The sequence below is a fragment of the Pseudophryne corroboree genome, chromosome 8 (assembly GCF_028390025.1).
Source record: "Pseudophryne corroboree isolate aPseCor3 chromosome 8, aPseCor3.hap2, whole genome shotgun sequence".
NCBI lineage: Eukaryota > Metazoa > Chordata > Amphibia > Anura > Myobatrachidae > Pseudophryne > Pseudophryne corroboree.
Window position 1 is genome coordinate 52,882,855 of NC_086451.1, and position 23,003 is coordinate 52,905,857.

The 23,003-nt window shown below is 41.8% G+C and overlaps 1 protein-coding gene across 2 annotated transcripts; it reads right to left on the minus strand.

The window, feature by feature from the left end:
* Positions 1-928: 928 nt before the first annotated feature.
* LOC134948420 (myosin-4-like) lies at positions 929-21,792 on the minus strand. 2 transcript variants are annotated; one of them, XM_063936377.1, is made up of 39 exons: positions 21,590-21,792; positions 21,359-21,502; positions 20,873-21,029; positions 20,759-20,786; positions 20,565-20,679; positions 18,699-18,791; positions 18,539-18,602; positions 18,356-18,454; positions 18,013-18,116; positions 17,760-17,898; positions 17,544-17,662; positions 17,309-17,458; positions 17,055-17,225; positions 16,664-16,974; positions 16,501-16,567; positions 15,773-15,860; positions 15,563-15,680; positions 15,166-15,289; positions 14,946-15,082; positions 14,604-14,859; positions 14,274-14,516; positions 5,844-6,020; positions 5,614-5,759; positions 5,434-5,524; positions 4,961-5,350; positions 4,757-4,883; positions 4,273-4,391; positions 3,980-4,176; positions 3,710-3,893; positions 3,460-3,625; positions 3,170-3,294; positions 2,757-3,065; positions 2,285-2,488; positions 2,066-2,191; positions 1,807-1,977; positions 1,618-1,722; positions 1,392-1,487; positions 1,113-1,247; positions 929-1,022 (listed from the first exon to the last, which is right to left on the minus strand). In XM_063936377.1, the coding sequence occupies exons 1-39, from the start codon at positions 21,788-21,790 to the stop codon at positions 1,005-1,007; spliced, it is 5,814 nt and encodes a 1,937-aa protein (XP_063792447.1). In that variant the 5' UTR covers positions 21,791-21,792; the 3' UTR covers positions 929-1,004. The 2 variants fall into 2 exon arrangements, with proteins under 2 accessions (XP_063792447.1, XP_063792448.1); XM_063936378.1 differs by lacking the exon at positions 929-1,022 and having other exon boundaries at positions 1,107-1,247; positions 16,501-16,577; positions 16,668-16,974.
* Positions 21,793-23,003: the final 1,211 nt, after the last annotated feature.

Below are 23,003 nucleotides of genomic sequence, written 5' to 3' on the forward strand. Positions count from 1 at the left end.
AGTGATATCGCTTAAACCAATTGTTTGAAATTTAGTTTTTATTTATGTGTGTTTGCAAATTGTGATGTAGTTGTTTTTTTTTTTTTTATATGACCACCCGAGGTGGTGCAGAGTTTTCTATATAAAGCATCACCTAGAAAAATATTAACCTTTAACGTGATTGGGATTTAATTAACTAAAGCAGAGCAGACCAACTGAAGTCCTCCAGCTCTTTCCAATGGACTCCATCTTTCATGTAACACCATATTTTTAGAAGTTACAGGAGTTATAACAGAAGGTTCTTAGTTTGGTCTTAGCTATGTGTTTCTCTACACGTTAACTAATCTATTTCATTTTGGCCCAGATTTATCAAGCCTTGAAGAGTAATAAATAGCACAGTGATAAAGTACCAACCAATCAGCTCCTAACTGTCATTTTTCAAACACAGCCTGTAACATAGAAGTTAGGAGCTGATTGGCTGGTACTTTATCACCATGCAATGTAGCACTCTACAAGGCTTGGTAAATGGGAGCCTTAATTTGTTCTAGATACCACACAATCTATTGTATCCATTCAATTAATGATTCATTTTATCCATCAGCTCTATCTTCTTTTAATGCCAGATAGAGGCAACATTGAATTATATTTCTGTAAATGTCCCCTTATGATAACCTTATGATTTCCATTTCTATCTTGCCTATACAGTTATGGCAAAGAATTTTATTTTAGTTGGTTAAACACTTGATCCATTCGTCCAGACAATACCAATTTATGTGTGTAGAAAGCATACTCAACCAGTACAGACCAGGTACACCAAGGTATCAAGACCATTTTGTGTAGCTTATAAAAAAAATGCCATTAATATTACACAGTGCTATATAAATGCAGCATGACACAACTTCACAAATTTCAAAAATGAAATTTATTAGGAGATGAATAAAACGCTGGGGAGGGATGAGCGTAGACAGGTAGCAGACTGAGAAATTCCCATTTTGAGAGTACCTCAAGCTTCAGTCATTCACTCTTTACTCTTCGCTTTCCTTCTGTACATAAATGAGACAATACATTTGTTAATTTTATGTAACTGGTTAAAAATGAAAGTCATTTACGGTTATACATGTAGAACGTCATACCTTGCCACCAACATCACGGCTCTTCACCCTCAGCTTGTTCACTTGGGACTCTGCAATGTCAGCTCTCTCCTCAGCCTCTTCCAGCTCATGCTGCACCTTCCTGAAGCGGCTCAGGTGGGAATTGGCCTGTTCCTCCTAAACATTACAAAAGAGAAGAATCAAAGAACAGTTCTACCTTGCAAAGTGGTTAATGGTCAAGTCACCTTTAAAAGGTATAAACTCATGACCAAATAACCTGAACTGTAATTCCTTTCTGTAAATATCAAAAAGGTTACTCACAGATTCCTCAGCCTGTCTCTTGTAGGCCTTTACTTTCAGCTGCAGTTTGTCAACCAGATCCTGCAGTCTCAGACCGTTCTTCCTGTCTTCCTCAGTCTATACAAGGAAAATATACAGATTTTAGCATTCTGTTTCATAAAATGACTGGTCACACAGATTGTCAGCTCTTCTGTTACTGTACAGAATGACTCAGATCACTTTGTTTAAATAGAAACGTGTTATTTACCTGGTAGGTGAGTTCCTTTACTCTCCTCTCATATTTACGAACGCCTTTAATTGCCTCAACTCCGCGTTTCTGCTCATTCTCCAGCTCATTCTCCAGTTCACGCACCTGGGGGTAACATATTGAAAGTGTAACATTAGCAACTTATACAATCATTAGCATTATACCTAACACAGTATAAAATGCACTTACTCTGGTCTCCAGTTTCTGGAGCTGCTTCTTGCCACCCTTCAATGCCAGCTGTTCAGCCTCATCCAGACGATGCTGCAGGTCCTTCACTGTCTGTTCAAGGTTCTTCTTCATTCTTTCCAGGTGAGCACTGGTGTCCTGCTCCTTCTTCAGCTCCTCTGCCATGAGTGCAGCCTAAAGCAAAGAAGTAACATGTTGAATCGTCCAATAACAACTTATAATTATTGTAGCTTAAAGCTAGCATGATAAAGAAAACACATACATCTGTGATGGCCTTCTTGGCTTTATCTTCAGCATTTCTAGATTCCTGAATAGATTCCTCAGCTTCGTTCTGGAGCTGAGCAATGTCATTTTCCATCTTCTTCTTGCTGTTGATAAGGCTGGTGTTCTGAGGGAGAAAATATGTCATTTACTATATGATCTGGAGAGATTTAGATAATACTCCTCCAGTGATGATCAGCAGCTCAGCAGCAGACCTTACCTGTGAATGCAAAAGCTGCACACGTTCGCTGGAATCCAGAAGTTCCTGTTCTGCGATCTTGCGAGATCTCTCAGTTTGTTCCAGGGCAGCCCTGTTCTCCTCAATTTCAGTCTGTTGTAGATTAGTTCTACGTTCTATCACAGCAACCTGTTCCTTCAGATCCTCCTGTCCCCTCAGGGAATCATCCAATTGCAGCAGGGCATCCTGATGGACAAAGTGTGTAAAATTTAATTCACTGTTTCACTTATTTGTTACATTTCACTTGCACTGAGACCATGTAGATGCTTAAGCATACAATGTATAGTTTATATTACCAATCAGAAAAGACTAATATACAAGTAAGTGCAATAGATTAACATTAGGATAGAAAGTTTTGAAAACTCTAATCTAAATATGTTGAACAGACTGATCAATAACTTGTACATTGGGAACACTAAGCTACAAGCAAAAGATTGCTTTATTTAATACATACCTTCAGTTGTGCCTGCACGTTTCTGAGCTGTTTCTGTGACTCTGCAGCCTGGCGGTTGGCATGGCTGAGCTGGATCTCAATTTCATTCAAGTCTCCTTCCATCTTCTTCTTCAGCCTCAGAGCATCGTTTCTGCTCCTGATTTCAGAGTCCAGTGTGCTCTGAATGGTGTCAATGGATCTCTGGCTGTTTCTCTTCAGCTGATCAATCTCCTCGTCCTTCTCTGCAATCTTCCTGTCCACCTCTGATTTGATCTGGTTCAGCTCAAGCTGGACACGCAGGATCTTGGCTTCTTCATGTTCCAGTGATCCCTTTGAAAATAGAAATAAGGTTAAATAATATTTAAAGAAACAATACTACAGTACTATTATGAGTAAATCTAAAGAGTCTGCAAAAGTCAGTTCTAGTCACTTACCTCAGCTTCCTCCAGGGCAGCTTGTAGGTCGCTCTTCTCCTGCTCAATCTGCTTCTTGGCCTTGTCCAGTTCATTGATAGATTTCCCGGTCTCGCCAATCTGTTCAGTAAGATCTGAAATCTCCTCTGGAAAAAAGAGATAACCAAATCAAAGCTGACATCACAAAAATAAACATTTATTAATTTTCAACTACAAACTAAGTCTTCAATCCATAAATACCTTTACAATAAAAATAGATGAAAGTTGTAGGAAATTAACAGTTTAAAAAGTAAAAATTTTTACAAACATACGTTGCAAATTTTTGTTTTCACGCTTCAGGGTTTCTACATGTTCCAGAGCCTCTTCATAAGCATTCTTCATCTTGAAGATCTCAGTGCTGAGGCTGCGGGCCTCTTTCTGAGCAGCCTCAAGTTCAGCCTGACCCTCTTCATATTTCTGCTTCCATTCTACAAGAACCTTTTAAGAATAATAATAATATACAATCTGCACAGTGTAAATCTAAATTATAATATTACCACAGTTGTCTATTTGCCTATTTACCTTATCAAAATTCCTCTGCTTCTTATCAAGGGCAGCTGCGGCACTGTTTGCTCTCTCCACATCAACCATAAGGTCCTCCACCTCAGCCTGCAGCCTCTGCTTGGTCTTTTCCAAGGAGGCAGATTTGGAGTTCACAGCCTCCACTTGTTCCTCAGCATCCTGCAAGCGCTGAGCCAGCTTCTTCCTGTATTATAAAAACAGTTTAAACATTATTGTTGGGCAATTATTTATAATTTGAGCATTAGTGAAGTGTTCTTCACTAGGACATACTTGGCCTCTTCCAGCTCTTCTGTGCGCTGAATGGCATCAGTTTCGTATTTGGTCCTCCATTGGGCAACTTCACCATTAGCTTTAGACAATGTTCGCTGGAGCTCAGCCTTGGCTTCTTGTTCTTCTTCATATTGCTCACGCAGCAAGTCATTGTCATGGCGGGAAGATTGCAGGGCATGGGCAAGGGCATTCTTAGCCTGGAATTTACAGAAACATTTAGTTTGTTGAAATATGGATGGTGTCATGTTAAACATTTGCTATCAAACCTTAATTAAACAACTCTGACTTATTACCTTTGATTCCTCTTCAAGTTGTCTCTTGAGTTCCTCAACCTGTTGGGTGAATCCCTGCTTTCCTCTGGAAAGCTGTGAAATCAGAGATTCCTTCTCTTCAAGCTGACGAGAGAGTTCACCTGGAATTAAGCAAATCTCAATGTCATGTCATTAAAATGCACTATGTATAAATCAAAATAGATTTATTTATTTATTTTATTTTTAAAATAAACTGTTAGGATGTAGCCTTTGTTTATTGCTATAATAGTAATATTCATTCTACAGTATAAATTATGAGAATGATGACTGTCCATTGGTGATTTATATTCAATACTTCACTGTTTTGAGGTTTGTTGTTTGGGATTTTTTTTTTTTTTTGCTACATTGCTTTCAAAGTGCAAATTAACTTAGTAGTAGTACTACTACTACTACTACTACTACTACTACTACTACTACTAAGAAGAAGAAGAAGAAGAATTATTATTAGAATAATATATTGATGTACCATTCTCAGTCTGGAAACGAGCCCTTTGTGTAGAGAGGTCATTAATCAATCGTTGGTGCTGATCATCCTTGGCCTTCACTTCACTGAGTTGGTCCTCAACTACACGGTTTACTTTCTCCAGGTTAGCCTTCAGCAACAGATAGCCATGTTACTATCTTCATACATATAATAAAATTGCAACAACAAACATTTTAATTATATTACCTTAGACTTAGAGATGCTCTCTAGGTTGCTGGCAAGGTCATCAACCTCCATCTTCAGCTCGCTCTTCTCTTTTTCTAGCTTCTGTTTGACACGCTGTAGGTTGTCAATCTGTTCTCCAAGCTCAGCAACACTGTCGGCATGCTTCTTGCGCAGGGCAGCAGCTACAGCTTCATGTTGGAGGGTGGCTTCTTCCAGGTCACGTCTCACTTTCTGGAACTCAGCTTCTCGCTTTTTATTCACCTCAATCTGGGCAGATGATGCACCTCCAGCTTCTTCAAGTCTTTCACTAATTTCCTCAAGTTCTCTGGAGAGATCGGCCCTCTGTTTTTCAACCTTGGCACGAGCTGCCCGTTCAGCTTCAATTTCCTCCTCAAGCTCTTCAATACGAGCCTAGAAAAGAGAAGTTTATGAATACATTGTAAAAAATATGTAATACACAGTATAAGATATGATTCTTTCAACCTCTGCCATACCTGCAGTTCCTTGATCTTCTTCTGTAGTTGTGATCCCAGTGATTGTTCATCCTCTATCTTTCCTTGAAGCTGGCTAATTTCAAAGTCCTTCCTGCAGATGCAGAAAATAAAAGTTACATAATGTGCCAATCAATTTTATTTCATGTTTAATCAATAGAAAATCTGATAGTAAATACACACTTTTTCAGTTTTTCATCAGTCTGTTGTTTCTCATTTTCAAGATCCATGACTGTTTCCTGGGACAGTTTGAGGTCACCTTCAAGCTTCCTCTTTGCTCTCTCAAGGTCAAGGCGAAGTTTCTTCTCTTGTTCCAGGGAACCTTCCAGCTAAATGTATAATTTCATTATTATATAAGGAGGTTCTTCATTGTTTAAAATTATTAATATAAAAATAGTTTTACAATTACTTACATCATCTACTTGCTGTTCCAGTTTTGTCTTTGCTTTGGTCAAGGAATTGACTTTGTCTTCTTCAGCTTGAAGGTCATCAAGTGTCTGCTGGTGAGCTTCCTGCAGAGCCTTCTTCTCCTTTGAGACTTTAGATACATTTTCATCAAGAGTTGCAAGTTCTTCAGTAAGGTTTTTAACCTAAAATTAAAATGAGAAAGATCAGGCAAAATATATGTGGAGTTTATACGTTCTCATGTATTTGCATGGGTGTCATCCCACAATCCAAAGCATACAGGCAGGATAATCGGCTTCTCATAATGGACAAAGACTTGATGTGAATGACTTAAATGCTTGTTGTAAACTGCTTAGAATTCTATGTTTTATATATACTGTATATATATACATATTAGAGATGTGCACTTGAAATTTTTCGGGTTTTGTGTTTTGGTTTTGGGTTCGGTTCCGCGGCCGTGTTTTGGGTTCGACCGCGTTTTGGCAAAACCTCACCGAATCTTTTTTGTCGGATTCGGGTGTGTTTTGGATTCGGGTGTTTTTTTCAAAAAACACTAAAAAACAGCTTAAATCATAGAATTTGGGGGTCATTTTGATCCCAAAGTATTATTAACCTCAAAAACCATAATTTCCACTCATTTTCAGTCTATTCTGAATACCTCACACCTCACAATATTATTTTTAGTCCTAAAATTTGCACCGAGGTCGCTGGATGACTAAGCTAAGCGACCCTAGTGGCCGACACAAACACCTGGCCCATCTAGGAGTGGCACTGCAGTGTCACGCAGGATGTCCCTTCCAAAAAACCCTCCCCAAACAGCACATGACGCAAAGAAAAAAAGAGGCGCAATGAGGTAGCTGTGTGAGTAAGATAAGCGACCCTAGTGGCCGACACAAAAACCGGGCCCATCTAGGAGTGGCACTGCAGTGTCACGCAGGATGTCCCTTCCAAAAAACCCTCCCCAAACAGCACATGACGCAAAGAAAAAAAGAGGCGCAATGAGGTAGCTGTGTGAGTAAGATAAGCGACCCTAGTGGCCGACACAAACACCGGGCCCATCTAGGAGTGGCACTGCAGTGTCACGCAGGATGTCCCTTCCAAAAAACCCTCCCCAAACAGCACATGACGCAAAGAAAAAAAGAGGCGCAATGAGGTAGCTGTGTGAGTAAGATAAGCGACCCTAGTGGCCGACACAAACACCGGGCCCATCTAGGAGTGGCACAGCAGTGTCACGCAGGATGTCCCTTCCAAAAAACCCTCCCCAAACAGCACATGACGCAAAGAAAAAAAGAGGCGCAATGAGGTAGCTGTGTGAGTAAGATAAGCGACCCTAGTGGCCGACACAAACACCTGGCCCATCTAGGAGTGGCACTGCAGTGTCACGCAGGATGTCCCTTCCAAAAAACCCTCCCCAAACAGCACATGACGCAAAGAAAAAAAGAGGCGCAATGAGGTAGCTGTGTGAGTAAAATAAGCGACCCTAGTGGCCGACACAAACACCGGGCCCATCTAGGAGTGGCACTGCAGTGTCACGCAGGATGGCCCTTCCAAAAAACACTCCCCAAACAGCACATGACGCAAATAAAAATGAAAGAAAAAAGAGGTGCAAGATGGAATTGTCCTTGGGCCCTCCCACCCACCCTTATGTTGTATAAACAGGACATGCACACTTTAACCAACCCATCATTTCAGTGACAGGGTCTGCCACACGACTGTGACTGAAATGACGGGTTGGTTTGGACCCCCACCTAAAAAGAAGCAATTAATCTCTCCTTGCACAAACTGGCTCTACAGAGGCAAGATGTCCACCTCATCATCATCCTCCGATATATCACCGTGTACATCCCCCTCCTCACAGATTATCAATTCGTCCCCACTGGAATCCACCATCTCAGCTCCCTGTGTACTTTGTGGAGGCAATTGCTGCTGGTCAATGTCTCCACGGAGGAATTGATTATAATTCATTTTAATGAACATCATCTTCTCCACATTTTCTGGATGTAACCTCGTACGCCGATTGCTGACAAGGTGAGCGGCGGCACTAAACACTCTTTCGGAGTACACACTTGTGGGAGGGCAACTTAGGTAGAATAAAGCCAGTTTGTGCAAGGGCCTCCAAATTGCCTCTTTTTCCTGCCAGTATAAGTACGGACTGTGTGACGTGCCTACTTGGATGCGGTCACTCATATAATCCTCCACCATTCTTTCAATGGTGAGAGAATCATATGCAGTGACAGTAGACGACATGTCAGTAATCGTTGTCAGGTTCTTCAGTCCGGACCAGATGTCAGCATCAGCAGTCGCTCCAGACTGCCCTGCATCACCGCCAGCGGGTGGGCTCGGAATTCTGAGCCTTTTCCTCGCACCCCCAGTTGCGGGAGAATGTGAAGGAGGAGATGTTGACAGGTCGCGTTCCGCTTGACTTGACAATTTTCTCACCAGCAGGTCTTTGAACCCCAGCAGACTTGTGTCTGCCGGAAAGAGAGATCCAAGGTAGGCTTTAAATCTAGGATCGAGCATGGTGGCCAAAATGTAGTGCTCTGATTTCAACAGATTGACCACCCGTGAATCCTTGTTAAGCGAATTAAGGGCTCCATCCACAAGTCCCACATGCCTAGCAGAATCGCTCTGTGTTAGCTCCTCCTTCAATGTCTCCAGCTTCTTCTGCAAAAGCCTGATGAGGGGAATGACCTGACTCAGGCTGGCAGTGTCTGAACTGACTTCACGTGTGGCAAGTTCAAAGGGCATCAGAACCTTGCACAATGTTGAAATCATTCTCCACTGCGCTTGAGACAGGTGCATTCCACCTCCTATATCGTGCTGAATTGTATAGGCTTGAATGGCCTTTTTCTGCTCCTCCAACCTCTGAAGCATATAGAGGGTTGAATTCCACCTCGTTACCACTTCTTGCTTCAGATGATGGCAGGGCAGGTTCAGTTGTTTTTGGTGGTGCTCCAGTCTTCTGTACGTGGTGCCTGTATGCTGAAAGTGTCCCGCAATTCTTCTGGCCACCGACAGCATCTCTTGCACACCCCTGTCGTTTTTAAAAAAATTCTGCACCACCAAATTCAAGGTATGTGCAAAACATGGGACGTGCTGGAATTTGCCCATATTTAATGCACACACAATATTGCTGGCGTTGTCCGATGCCACAAATCCACAGGAGAGTCCAATTGGGGTAAGCCATTCCGCGATGATCTTCCTCAGTTGCCGTAAGAGGTTTTCAGCTGTGTGCGTATTCTGGAAAGCGGTGATACAAAGCGTAGCCTGCCTAGGAAAGAGTTGGCGTTTGCGAGATGCTGCTACTGGTGCCGCCGCTGCTGTTCTTGCGGCGGGAGTCCATACATCTACCCAGTGGGCTGTCACAGTCATATAGTCCTGACCCTGCCCTGCTCCACTTGTCCACATGTCCGTGGTTAAGTGGACATTGGGTACAACTGCATTTTTTAGGACACTGGTGAGTCTTTTTCTGACGTCCGTGTACATTCTCGGTATCGCCTGCCTAGAGAAGTGGAACCTAGATGGTATTTGGTAACGGGGGCACACTGCCTCAATAAATTGTCTAGTTCCCTGTGAACTAACGGCGGATACCGGACGCACGTCTAACACCAACATAGTTGTCAAGGCCTCAGTTATCCGCTTTGCAGCAGGATGACTGCTGTGATATTTCATCTTCCTCGCAAAGGACTGTTGGACAGTCAATTGCTTACTGGAAGTAGTACAAGTGGGCTTACGACTTCCCCTCTGGGATGACGATCGACTCCCAGCAGCAACAACAGCAGCGCCAGCAGCAGTAGGCATTACACTCAAGGATGCATCGGAGGAATCCCAGGCAGGAGAGGACTCGTCAGAATTGCCAGTGACATGGCCTGCAGGACTATTGGCATTCCTGGGGAAGGAGGAAATTGACACTGAGGGAGTTGGTGGGGTGGTTTACGTGAGCTTGGTTACAAGAGGAAGGGATTTACTGGTCAGTGGACTGCTTCCGCTGTCGCCCAAAGTTTTTGAACTTGTCACTGACTTATTATGAATGCGCTGCAGGTGACGTATAAGGGAGGATGTTCCGAGGTGGTTAACGTCCTTACCCCTACTTATTACAGCTTGACAAAGGCAACACACGGCTTGACAAATGTTGTCCGCATTTCTGGTGAAATACTTCCACACCGAAGAGCTGATTTTTTGGGTATTTTCACCAGGCATGTCAACGGCCCTATTCCTCCCACGGACAACAGGTGTCTCCCCGGGTGCCTGACTTAAACAAACCACCTCACCATCAGAATCCTCCTGGTCAATTTCCTCCCCAGCGCCAGCAACACCCATATCCTCCTCATCCTGGTGTACTTCAACACTGACATCTTCAATCTGACTATCAGGAACTGGACTGCGGGTGCTCCTTCCAGCACTTGCAGGGGGCGTGCAAATGGTGGAAGGCGCATGCTCTTCACGTCCAGTGTTGGGAAGGTCAGGCATCGCAACCGACACAATTGGACTCTCCTTGTGGATTTGGGATTTCGAAGAACGCACAGTTCTTTGCGGTGCTTTTGCCAGCTTGAGTCTTTTCATTTTTCTAGCGAGAGGCTGAGTGCTTCCATCCTCATGTGAAGCTGAACCACTAGCCATGAACATAGGCCAGGGCCTCAGCCGTTCCTTGCCACTCCGTGTGGTAAATGGCATATTGGCAAGTTTACGCTTCTCCTCCGACAATTTTATTTTAGGTTTTGGAGTCCTTTTTTTACTGATATTTGGTGTTTTGGATTTTACATGCTCTGTACTATGACATTGGGCATCGGCCTTGGCAGACGACGTTGCTGGCATTTCATCGTCTCGGCCATGACTAGTGGCAGCAGCTTCAGCACGAGGTGGAAGTGGATCTTGATCTTTCCCTAATTTTGGAACCTCAACATTTTTGTTCTCCATATTTTAATAGGCACAACTAAAAGGCACCTCAGGTAAACAATGGAGATGGATGGATACTAGTATACTTATGGATGGACTGCCGAGTGCCGACACAGAGGTAGCTACAGCCGTGGACTACCGTACTGTGTCTGCTGCTAATATAGACTGGATGATAATGAGATGAAATCAATATATATGTATATATAATATCACTAGTACTGCAGCCGGACAGGTATATATATTTATTATGTAATGACTGATGACGGACCTGCTGGACACTGTCAGCTCAGCAGCACCGCAGACTGCTACAGTAAGCTACTATAGTAGTATGTATAAAGAAGAAAGAAAAAAAAAACAACCACGGGTAGGTGGTATACAATTATGGATGGACTGCCGAGTGCCGACACAGAGGTAGCTACAGCCGTGGACTAACGTACTGTGTCTGCTGATAATATAGACTGGATGATAATGAGATGAAATCAATATATATGTATATATAATATCACTAGTACTGCAGCCGGACAGGTATATATATTATATATTTATTATGTAATGACTGATGACGGACCTGCTGGACACTGTCAGCTCAGCAGCCCCGCAGACTGCTACAGTAAGCTACTATAGTAGTATGTATAAAGAAGAAAGAAAAAAAAAACAACCACGGGTAGGTGGTATACAATTATGGATGGACTGCCGAGTGCCGACACAGAGGTAGCTACAGCCGTGGACTAACGTACTGTGTCTGCTGATAATATAGACTGGATGATAATGAGATGAAATCAATATATATATGTATATATAATATCACTAGTACTGCAGCCGGACAGGTATATATATTTATTATGTAATGACTGATGACGGACCTGCTGGACACTGTCAGCTCAGCAGCACCGCAGACTGCTACAGTAAGGTACTATAGTAGTATGTATAAAGAAGAAAGAAAAAAACAACAACCACGGGTAGGTGGTATACAATTATGGATGGACTGCCGAGTGCCGACACAGAGGTAGCTACAGCCGTGGACTAACGTACTGTGTCTGCTGATAATATAGACTGGATGATAATGAGATGAAATCAATATATATGTATATATAATATCACTAGTACTGCAGCCGGACAGGTATATATTATATATTTATTATGTAATGACTGATGATGGACCTGCTGGACACTGTCAGCTCAGCAGCACCGCAGACTGCTACAGTAAGCTACTATAGTAGTATGTATAAAGAAGAAAGAAAAAAAAAACAACCACGGGTAGGTGGTATACAATTATGGATGGACTGCCGAGTGCCGACACAGAGGTAGCTACAGCCGTGGACTAACGTACTGTGTCTGCTGATAATATAGACTGGATGATAATGAGATGAAATCAATATATATGTATATATAATATCACTAGTACTGCAGCCGGACAGGTATATATATTTATTATGTAATGACTGATGACGGACCTGCTGGACACTGTCAGCTCAGCAGCACCGCAGACTGCTACAGTAAGCTACTATAGTAGTATGTATAAAGAAGAAAGAAAGAAAAAACAACCACGGGTAGGTGGTATACAATTATGGATGGACTGCCGAGTGCCGACACAGAGGTAGCTACAGCCGTGGACTAACGTACTGTGTCTGCTGATAATATAGACTGGATGATAATGAGATGAAATCAATATATATGTATATATAATATCACTAGTACTGCAGCCGGACAGGTATATATATTATATATTTATTATGTAATGACTGATGACGGACCTGCTGGACACTGTCAGCTCAGCAGCACCGCAGACTGCTACAGTAAGCTACTATAGTAGTATGTATAAAGAAGAAAGAAAAAAAAAACAACCACGGGTAGGTGGTATACAATTATGGATGGACTGCCGAGTGCCGACACAGAGGTAGCTACAGCCGTGGACTAACGTACTGTGTCTGCTGATAATATAGACTGGATGATAATGAGATGAAATCAATATATATGTATATATAATATCACTAGTACTGCAGCCGGACAGGTATATATATTATATATTTATTATGTAATGACTGATGACGGACCTGCTGGACACTGTCAGCTCAGCAGCACCGCAGACTGCTACAGTAAGCTACTATAGTATTATGTATAAAGAAGAAAGAAAAAAAAAAAAAAACACGGGTAGGTGCTAGGTGGTATACAATATTATATATATATTATATACAATTATATATATATATATAATATATATTAAACTCATAAACTGGTGGTGATTATTAAACTGGTGGTCAGGTCACTGGTCACACTATCAGCAACTTGCAAGTAGTACTCCTGAGTCCTAAGCAGACAATCACAATATATATTATACTGGTGGTCAGTGTGGTCACAAACAATGGCAGTGTGGCTGGCACTCTGGCAGCAAAAGTGTGCACTGTACGTTATATTATGTACTCCTGAGTCCTGAGTCCTGCTCTCAGACTCTAACTGCTCCCCACTGTCAGTGTCTCCCCCACAAGTCAGATAATACAGTCACACTATCTCTCTCTATCACTTCAGCAAGTACTAGTAGTAGTAGTACTCCTCCTAATGCTCCCCAAATTACTACTGTGTCTCTCTCTGTCTCACTCTCTTCTCGAATCTCTATAAACGGAGAGGACGCCAGCCACGTCCTCTCCCTATGAATCTCAATGCACGTGTGAAAAATGGCGGCGACGCGCGGCTCCTTATATAGAATCCGAGTCTCGCGATAGAATCCGAGCCTCGCGAGAATCCGACAGCGTGATGATGACGTTCGGGCGCGCTCGGGTTAACCGAGCAAGGCGGGAAGATCCGAGTCGCTCGGACCCGTGTAAAAAAACATGAAGTTCGGGCGGGTTCGGATTCCGAGGAACCGAACCCGCTCATCTCTAATACATATATATATATATATATATATATATATATATGCGAAAGCCCTCTCTCACTGACTGACTGACTGACTGACTGACTCATTACTAATTCTCTTACTTCCCGATATGTTAGGAGGCTGAAATTTAACATAGGTATTCTTCAGGTGGGAAATAGGAAAACTACATAATTCTAATTTTTATAACCGTCCCCTAAGGGAATGAAGAGGGGGTTGACATAATGACATCATCACCGACACGTGGCTTGTGTTGCATGAATGATAACACTCACACAAACAATCAAATAAAAATGTGGATTGCACCTCCAGTGTGTAGAGGGGGTTGACATAATGACATCATTACCGATGCATGGCTTGCGTTGCATGAACGATAACACCCAAACAGACAATTGGCTCAAAATTTGGATTGTACCTCCAGTGGATATAATTTAATAAACTACAAAAATGGTCCTGTCACTTGTTACCATATATGCTACAGGTGCTCCTTGGGTAACGCCAAGAACCATGGATTAATATATATTTACATTAAGACGTCTCAAATTTACATATCTATAGATGTACCAAATTTTCAACACTCATTTATATTTACAACCGTGAAAATCAGAAACTCCTGTGCGAAGAAAGGTTAGAACAGCTAATATATATATGCCCCTATTGTTGACTATACCTTGTTTTCTGTGGCATGTTTTTCCTTTTCTACTTTAGCAAGAGTAAGTTCCAAGTCATCAATATCTTTCTTCAGCTCAGAGCATTCATCCTCCAATTTCCTCTTCTTTGCTGTAAGCTCAGCATTGCTTTCTTCCTCATCTTCAAGCCTCTCAGTTATCTCCTTCAACTTTGATTCCAGTTGGATCTTGTTCTTGATAAGACCTTCACATCTCTCCTCAGCATCGGCAAGAGTTTCAGATTCCTACAGAATATTAGATGCACATCAGCTATGTTTTCTTAATGCAATAAAGATCTTTTTCATTTAAACTTGTATATAATGTGTTCCTACCGACTGGGATTGGAGAAGCAATTCATTCTTCTCTTGCACCAGGGAAATTAATTTCTCCTCAAGTTCTTTCTTTTTGGCTTCTGCCTTGACCAGAGCTTCTTTGGTCTTCTCAAACTCCTCTTTGATGTTTGCCATCTCCTTCTCATTTTCAGCACTCTGCAGCAGTGGCTTAATCTTGAAATACAACTTCATCCATGGCCAGTGTTTGACATTCATGAAAGATCTGACATTGTACTGGATGACATATAGTGCCTCCCTGTTTGAGAAATGGACATAATGTAAGGTTTTTGTTTATAAAACTAGTATTTTTGTAGTGGTTTTTCAACACAAAATTATTATTACCTTCTCTCCATCATTTTTGTAAACTCAACTCTCATTAAGAAGCCTCTGCAAAGAGCCTGAGTACGAGTAATAAGTTGTGCCAACTTTTCATCTCTCAACTCTTCCAGGGTACCCAGGAGACCAGCTTTAAAGAACACCTTATGGAAAAAAATATTACATAAAGACCAGAGAAGACAAAGGCTGGATTCCCCAACATGCCGGAGAGCTATTCATTGTGTACCTTGGTATGTCCAAATTTGTATTGAGTGTGATCTACATCAATTGAGCCCAAAAGTTTCTCAGATGCCTTCTTGCTGTCTATAAACTGCCCATCTGGAATTGCACTGGCATTCAGTACCTTGTAACTGTGTAACCAAATAAAGCAGGAGAAAATTAAAGACCGGTTTAAAAAAATGTAAAAGTACATTTTCAAATGTAATGGCTGCTAAATATTTCAATAAAGGAGTTAAACATGTTTTGACAATTTTCTATTTTCTGGAATTTTCTTGCATGGGTGTAAACATCAAGATGATATTTGAGGTTTGATGCTCCATAAAATTTTCAGTACTTCTGATAATGAATGAAAGATTATATGCAAGACTTTTATGAAATGTTCTAAAATTAATTTAATAAATTACCGTTGCTTAAAGTCAGCATAGAGGATTCTGCTTGGGAATCCCTTTCTGCAGATTCTGATGCCTTCCAATACACCGTTACATCTCAGCTGGTGGATGATCAAGTGGTTATCCATGATACCTGTCAGCAAGGAATTCATTATTTTATAACATAGAACAACAGTCTGAATGTTCTTTTCATTAGGAAAGAAAAATAAATAATGAAGACTATACCTGGAGTCTTGGTTTCATTGGGGATCAGACAACGTACAAAGTGAGGGTGAGTGCCTCTCAAGTTGGTCATCAGCTTGTTCAAGTTTTCCTGCAACAGACAGAAAATAAAATACAATATATTGAACATTATACCGGATGTATCTGATAACGCACACACACTAAACTATGAACACATATAATTACAAAATACTACAGATCAGCGGCTGCTCCTACCTTTTTAAGGTAGAGGGGCTGCCACGAGGACAGTCTGACTCCTGGGTCCCAGCACCTTTGCAATAGAGCCGACAGACGCCAGACCCGGCGCATGCGCACAAGCAGTGGCTTCAGTCCATATGCGCAAACCCCGGCTTCTATGGATTGCATCAGCTGCAGTACTTAGAAGCTGGCAAGGCAGGGAGTGGCTTCCTACAGGAAGCCAGCTCTCTGCCAATTGCAGCCCAGTTTGGCAGTCCCGGAGGGAGGAAATACCTCCCAATGGGACTGCCTGTCCTACTGGTGACTGACAGGTAGGACTTCCAATAGGAAGTCACTTCCAGTCCCAGTGAAGCCACTGAAGTCTCACGGACTACATCTGGCTCACTGAGCTGGGTGGCGGATTTTACCTGGGGGTGGCTGCAGTCCTGCAGCCCATAGGTAGAATCTGCCACTGCTACAGACTACTGTATACTATTATCACTTGAAGCTTTACCAGCTATATACATCTTACACTATAAGCAGCTTATACTGACCCTGAACAGACAAGACACAGTCTGGAAAGAGGAACCCTTCTTCTTCTTTCCTCCTTTGCCACCAGCAGCAGCACCCTCTGTTAAAAAATAAAAAAAAACAGTCATCACATCAATATTCATTATTCAGAATTGAAAATACTCCTAACCATGAACAGAAAACAACTCACCATCAGGATTATTGTGGGCGGAGTAGAGGTAGGCCAGCAGTTTGACTGAAGACTTCTGGTAGAGCTGGATAACAGATTCATTCAGTGGGTCCTTATTCTTTTCAAGCCAGCCAGTGATGTTGTAATCCACAGTACCAGCATAATGCACCAGGGAGAAGTGAGCTTCAGCCTTTCCTTTGCCAGGCTTGGGCTTCTCAAAGTTCTTGCACTTGCCAAGATGCTGCTCATACAGTTTGTTCTTGAAGGATGTGTCAGTGGATTTGGGGAACATGCACTCCTCTTCAAGGATGGAGAAGATACCCATGGGCTGAATATACAAATATAAAGTTAGTGAGCTCCAGAATACCATTGCTTTTTGAAGGACTGGATTAATCTATGTGAACTTACCTTCTCAATGAGCTCAATGCAGGCAGCCAGATCCATACCAAAGTCAATGAACTCCCAGTCAATACCTTCCTTCTTGTATTCTTCCTGTTCCAGGACAAACATGTGGTGGTTGAAGAACTGCTGCAGTTTCTCATTGGTGAAGTTGATGCAGAGCTGTTCCAAGCTGTTGTACTGTAAGTGACAGAAAGGAGATGAGGAACTGCAGTGCGACCAGCTTGAAGAAGTCACAAGGCTAGAACAGGTTAATAGCTTACATCAAAGATTTCAAAACCAGCAATATCCAGCACACCAATGTAGAACTGCCTGGCCTGCTTGGTGTCCAGCTGTTGGTTGATACGGGTGACCATCCACAAGAAGAGTTTCTCAAATACTGACTTGCAGAGGGCACCTACAGAGTTGTAGACCTGGAGAAGAACAAAACATTTTGAACTTACTGGTGGAAGTAAACTTTTCCAATATGTAGTTGTTTTGTTTCTGGTCTTAATGTACCTGTGGCACAGTCTGTCCCTTGGTGACAAACTCATTGCCGACCTTCACTCTTGGGTAGCACAAAGCTTTCAGTACATCAGCAGAGTTTAGACCCATGAGGTAGGCGATCTTATCAGCAACTGGAGACAGAACATGCAGCATGAAATTTATTTTACAAAATCATGGATGAAAAATATTTCTAATTGTCCTTGGTGATCAATGAAAACAAGAACAAACCATCTGTGCTCTCTGGCTCGGCCTGCTCCTCCCTCTGCTTCTGCTTGAACTTCAAGTTGCCGTGGTGCATGACAGCGCCGGTCATTTTGTAGATGCCGATCTTCTCATCTGCATTGAATCCCAGGACATCAATGGCGGTCTGTGGGATAATAATACAGTATAATTGAATTATAATTATGAGTGTACAACATATCCAGCAGACATAAATGACTTAAAGTAGCAGCTCATTGTTCTAATGTCCTCATCTACTTACATCGGTGGCTATGAACTCCTCCACATCATCAATACTCTTCACAACAATCTCACCCTGACTGATAGCGGGGTAGTCGTAGGGGTTGGTGGTGATAAGAAGCATCTCTAAACAAAAACATAATATTATCAGGCAACTTGACACATGACATTTTTATGTATAGGTGTCAGTATTATTACAGTAACTGGATCTGGAACTGTGGATCACCATTTTCACATCTCAGCGATCCAGGAATTATTGAATTATGAAGAGTGTAGAATGAAGAGAGTATCACATAACTACATCCTGTTACAGCCATATATTTTGTGAGTGGGGCAGGGCTGTGTTTAAACAACGGCGAACTTACCAACAATCTCTGGTTTCTTGTTGGTCATGATCTGGTAGAAGATGTGGTAGCTTCTCTCAGCTGAGAGCTGGAAGGTTACTCTGGACTTTTCCAGCAGATCTTTAGAATTAAAATTTAGGGTACACATAAACACATATAACAGTCTACATTAGTAATTACTAAAAGGGACACATTCATACTTACAAGTTTCAATATCAGCTGAAGACAGTTTTCCAGTTGCTCCAAAGTGAATTCTAATGAATTTACCCTAAACAAAACAGAATTAATTTAGAAAATCTGGTCACATTACTACATTATAAAACTGATTCCAGAAAAACAGAACACATTTCTAAAGGATACGTACAAAACGGGAGGAGTTGTCATTTCTCACGGTCTTGGCATTACCGAAGGCTTCCAGCAGAGGGTTAGCCTGGATAATTTGATCCTCCAGAGTACCCTAAGATGAAAGATATATTTATATATTGGTTTAATAGAATATAATAAAATGCATAAATGGTGAATATGGGATCTAAAGATTCAAAATCAGTCTAAATGGTCACTTTAACTTTTTGTAAATAATAAAAGAAATTCTTTAGCAGGTTGTTAATTTAAGGCAATACTCATATCTGTTTGTTTAATCAATTATAATTCATTCTGCAGTAAAATCAGTTATGTAAGTGGGCGGAAGCTGTTAGTGTGAATATGTATAGGAAGAGAGCAAGATGTTCTCCCAATGACTTTTTAATTTTGTAATGTAAAAACACATTTAGTGAATTGAGTGGAAAGAAGATGTTTCTAATCACTAAATTCCAGCTATTGGATTTCTTATATAACACCAATCGTATTATGCAATGTATATAGAGAACATATATTCATGTATATCAGTCCCTTCCCCATTGGCATTAATCTATCAGAATGTTTAACCTATTATATTGATTGTTTCAATTTCAAGATTTCCTTATTACCTAAGGGGCCCTACTCATTTGACGATGCGCCGCCGAGGTGCCCGACGGCCGAAACGGCCGACGAGCGACCCGGCGGCGGGGGGGGCAGTGACGGGGGGAGTGAAGTTTCTTCACTCCCCCCGTCACGCGGCTGCATTGAAGTGCAGGCAAATATGGACGAGATCGTCCATATTGGCCTGCATGCACAGCCGACGGGAGACCAGCGATGAACGAGCGCGGGGCCGCGCATCGTTCATCGCTGGAGTCTCCACACTGAAAGATATGAACGAGTTCTCGTTCATTTATGAACGAGATCGTTCATATCTTTCAGAAAATCGGCCAGTGTCTAGGGCCTATAACTGTGCTAACACTGTGTAATAGGATCCGGGAGAATGCAAAGGATGAGATATTCTCTACAACTGTACAGTGCTCCCATTACATGTTTGAATTCCCACAGAATGAAATAAGATACATTTGCTGATGTTGTTCAATTACACATAATAAGTGTACAATGCTAATTCGGACATATTTTTTTCTTTTGCTGTAACTGAGATCATGAAACTGTAGTGGAATATGAGGTTTAATGCAGTGATATAAGTAATGGGGTACAAGTAAGGTGTCATTTGTAAGTAGGACAAAAGCAATGTTCTGCAGATTTTAAGGTAGTATGAAGATGCACTCTACAGATCATTAATGGGAAGGCTAAAAAGAATGGACCTAACGGAAATATAGCTATGAGTACTGAAGAAAAAGTTCCTATATCCAAGATATATGGCAGGATGTAATGACGCCCAAGTTGTTGTTGTTTTTTTTGTTATTTTTTTTAAAGGGGCAATCACTTATAAGGCATGGTTTTGCCTTGTAAGTAATTGCCCCTTTAAAAAAACGTAGAAGTACAGCTGCCGAACTCGACATTCAGCCTGTAGTTACCCTTATTCATGTGTGCTGAGAGATGGGTACTGATTACATGGTTCTATGGTTGTTGGATGGGCCCAGTCAACAAATGTCCCCATTTGTAGTATTTTTTCAGAGGGGGCATGCGCTAAACCCCTGGATTTAGCTGCCACCCTTCCCAATATCTTCTCATCTTCCCCTTCCCTTACCCCTGGTTTGATGGGCATTTATCTACTGGCCCTATTCTCAAATATGCCTTATCTTGGGCAGATAAATATGACATCTTGTTTTTCACATAGTGTTGGAGTCATGTAGATGTATTATATATTCATTTGATTAGTCATTAAACAGATTATGTAGATGTTATTGTCAGCCTAGAAGTGAGAAGTTACCTGCATGCTGTTGCTGAGTTGTTCCTTCTTCTTGGGATCTCCAATGGCTGCAATTGTTGCAAAGTACTGGATGACACGCTTGGTGTTTACAGTCTTCCCAGCACCGGATTCTCCACTGGAGGTAAAGGAGAGATAAAGCACATAAATAATGATAATGAACAAAGATTAACCAAAATATAGGAAGTTTTACTTACGTAATTAGGACAGACTGATTTTCACGATCTGCCAAATGAAGTCACATTATTAATATGTATCTCCTGAACAGAATGTCTAACAAGTATCAGTTCAGAGAAATAAGATCTTCGTACCTGTTGACATGGCCTGATAGGCGTTATCAGAGATGGAGAAGATGTGTGGTGGGGCTTCCATACGCTTCTTGCCTCTGTAGCCAGCAACAACCCTAGGGTCGTACACTGGCAACCACTTGTAGGGGTTGACAGTCACACAGAAGAGCCCAGAGTAGGTCTGCAAAGTACATTAGATTGAGTAGCTGTCCTATAGCATTTTATAAGCTAAGGTGGCTCTATGCTTCCATTTAACCAAATAACAAGCGGTTAAGCTGTTGCCATTCTAGTGGCCTATAATGAGTTCATGGTGTGCTGGGCACGTGGACCCCTGGGGCAATGGAGGCTCCATAATGAACATCTTGATTGTCCTCAAAATGTTTAGTTTTAATGCAGGAAGAACACAAATTTTAACATTAGTCTTCGGTTCTAGAGTTATAATAATAAGTTTGGCTACAATCTCTATGGCATTTATGCCTACATAACCCCAGAGTAAGAGTCAGGACTTACGTAGATCATCCAGGCTGCATAACGTTCTTTGAGGTTATACAGCACAGAGGCCTCATTCAGGTGAGTCATCATGGCCATGTCTTCAATTTTGTCATACTTGGGAGGATTTTGGGGGTAAACTTGACTCTCTTTTACTGTTACAGACTGAAAAGATAACAATGCAGTTTTAGATAATTCCAACAACAATTTTCATATTGCAATCTGATGTGCAAGATATAATATCACCCTTACCCTCCCATCGTCGGTCTTGACAGTAATTTTTCCATCTTCCCGAGCGGTGACGAGACCTTTCACGTAGAGTTCCTTCTGGTCATCCACGTAGCAGGTGTTCTTGGCATCAAAAGGCTTGTTTTGGGCCTCCAGTCTCTCTTTATCACCCTTACGGAGAAACTGGGCAGCATCCCCAAAAACTGCCATCTCACCGTCCCCCATGGTTGCTGGTTTCTGGAAGAGATTATTTGGTATGATTTTATGCTTTGACAATAAAAAAACACACACAACACATACACAACACACACTGATTTCTTATACAGTAAATGCTGGTGTGAATATTCTCCTTTATGGAACATTCTCCTTATGGGTACATGTTGAGTATCCCATATCCAAATATTCCGAAATACGGAATATTCCGAAATACGGAATTTTTTGAGTGAGACTGAGATAGTGAAACCTTTGTTTTTGATGGCTCAATGTACACAAACTTTGTTTAATACACAAAGTTATTAAAAATATTGTATTAAATGACCTGCAGGCTGTGTGTATAAGGTGTATATGAAACATAAATGAATTGTGTGAATGTACACACACTTTGTTTAATGCACAAAGTTAGAAAAAAATATTGGCTAAAATGACCTTCAAGCTGTGTGAATAAGGTGTCTATGAAACATAAATGCATTCTGTGCTTAGATTTAGGTCCCATCACCATGATATCTCATTATAGTATGCCATTATTCTAAAATACGGAAAAATCCAATATCCAAAATACCTCTGGTCCCAAGCATTTTGGATAAGGGAGACTCAACCTGTAATGGAACTGTGTATATATCAGATATTTTGATAAATGAGTGCAGTAACCTATGGGAGGTCATTCAGGTTGGATCGCATTCCGCGATCCAACCGGAAGTTTTGCAATCGCCCTTGGGCGCATGCGCAAGGCCTTCCTGCACATGCACCTGCAATTACTGCAGGTGACCTGCAGTAATTACGAATGCCTCTGCCTGATTGACGGGCAGAGGCGTTCGCAAGGCTCCATTTCCAAGGTGGAGGCAGAGTGTTGCAGGAGCGGCAACAGGGAAACAGGGGCATGTCGGCATAAACAGGGGGCGTGTCAGTGGTGTTATTGGGGCGGCTGCGTGTTGTCACATGCAGCCGCTAAAATCTTAAAAATAGCGCCGATCCTCCTGCTGTCACAGCCAGGCTGCGCCTGCAGGAGGCTTCCATAATTTCTGCGATCACTCTGAAATTGCGATCGCACAGCAATTTCACCATGATCGCAGTGGGTGGGCGGTGGACAGCATGCTGGATGGCCTTGCCCTGCGATGGGCGGTCCCCAGCATGCGAGTGAAAGGAATTTGCAATCCTTGCTGTATAGGGTCCTATGCTATTTCGTTCTTATCACATCAGATTCTAGCTATCATGTGTGTAA

Coding starts and splice junctions, on each gene's coding strand:
- LOC134948420 (XM_063936377.1), bottom strand. CDS start 21,790: ATGGGGGACGGTGAGATGGCAGTTTTTGGGGATGCTGCCCAGTTTCTC. Junction 18,455..18,538: donor TTCAGCTGATATTGAAACTT/GTAAGTATGAAT, acceptor TTAATTCTAAAG/ATCTGCTGGAAAAGTCCAGA. Junction 1,978..2,065: donor CCAAGAAGGCCATCACAGAT/GTATGTGTTTTC, acceptor TCTTTGCTTTAG/GCTGCACTCATGGCAGAGGA.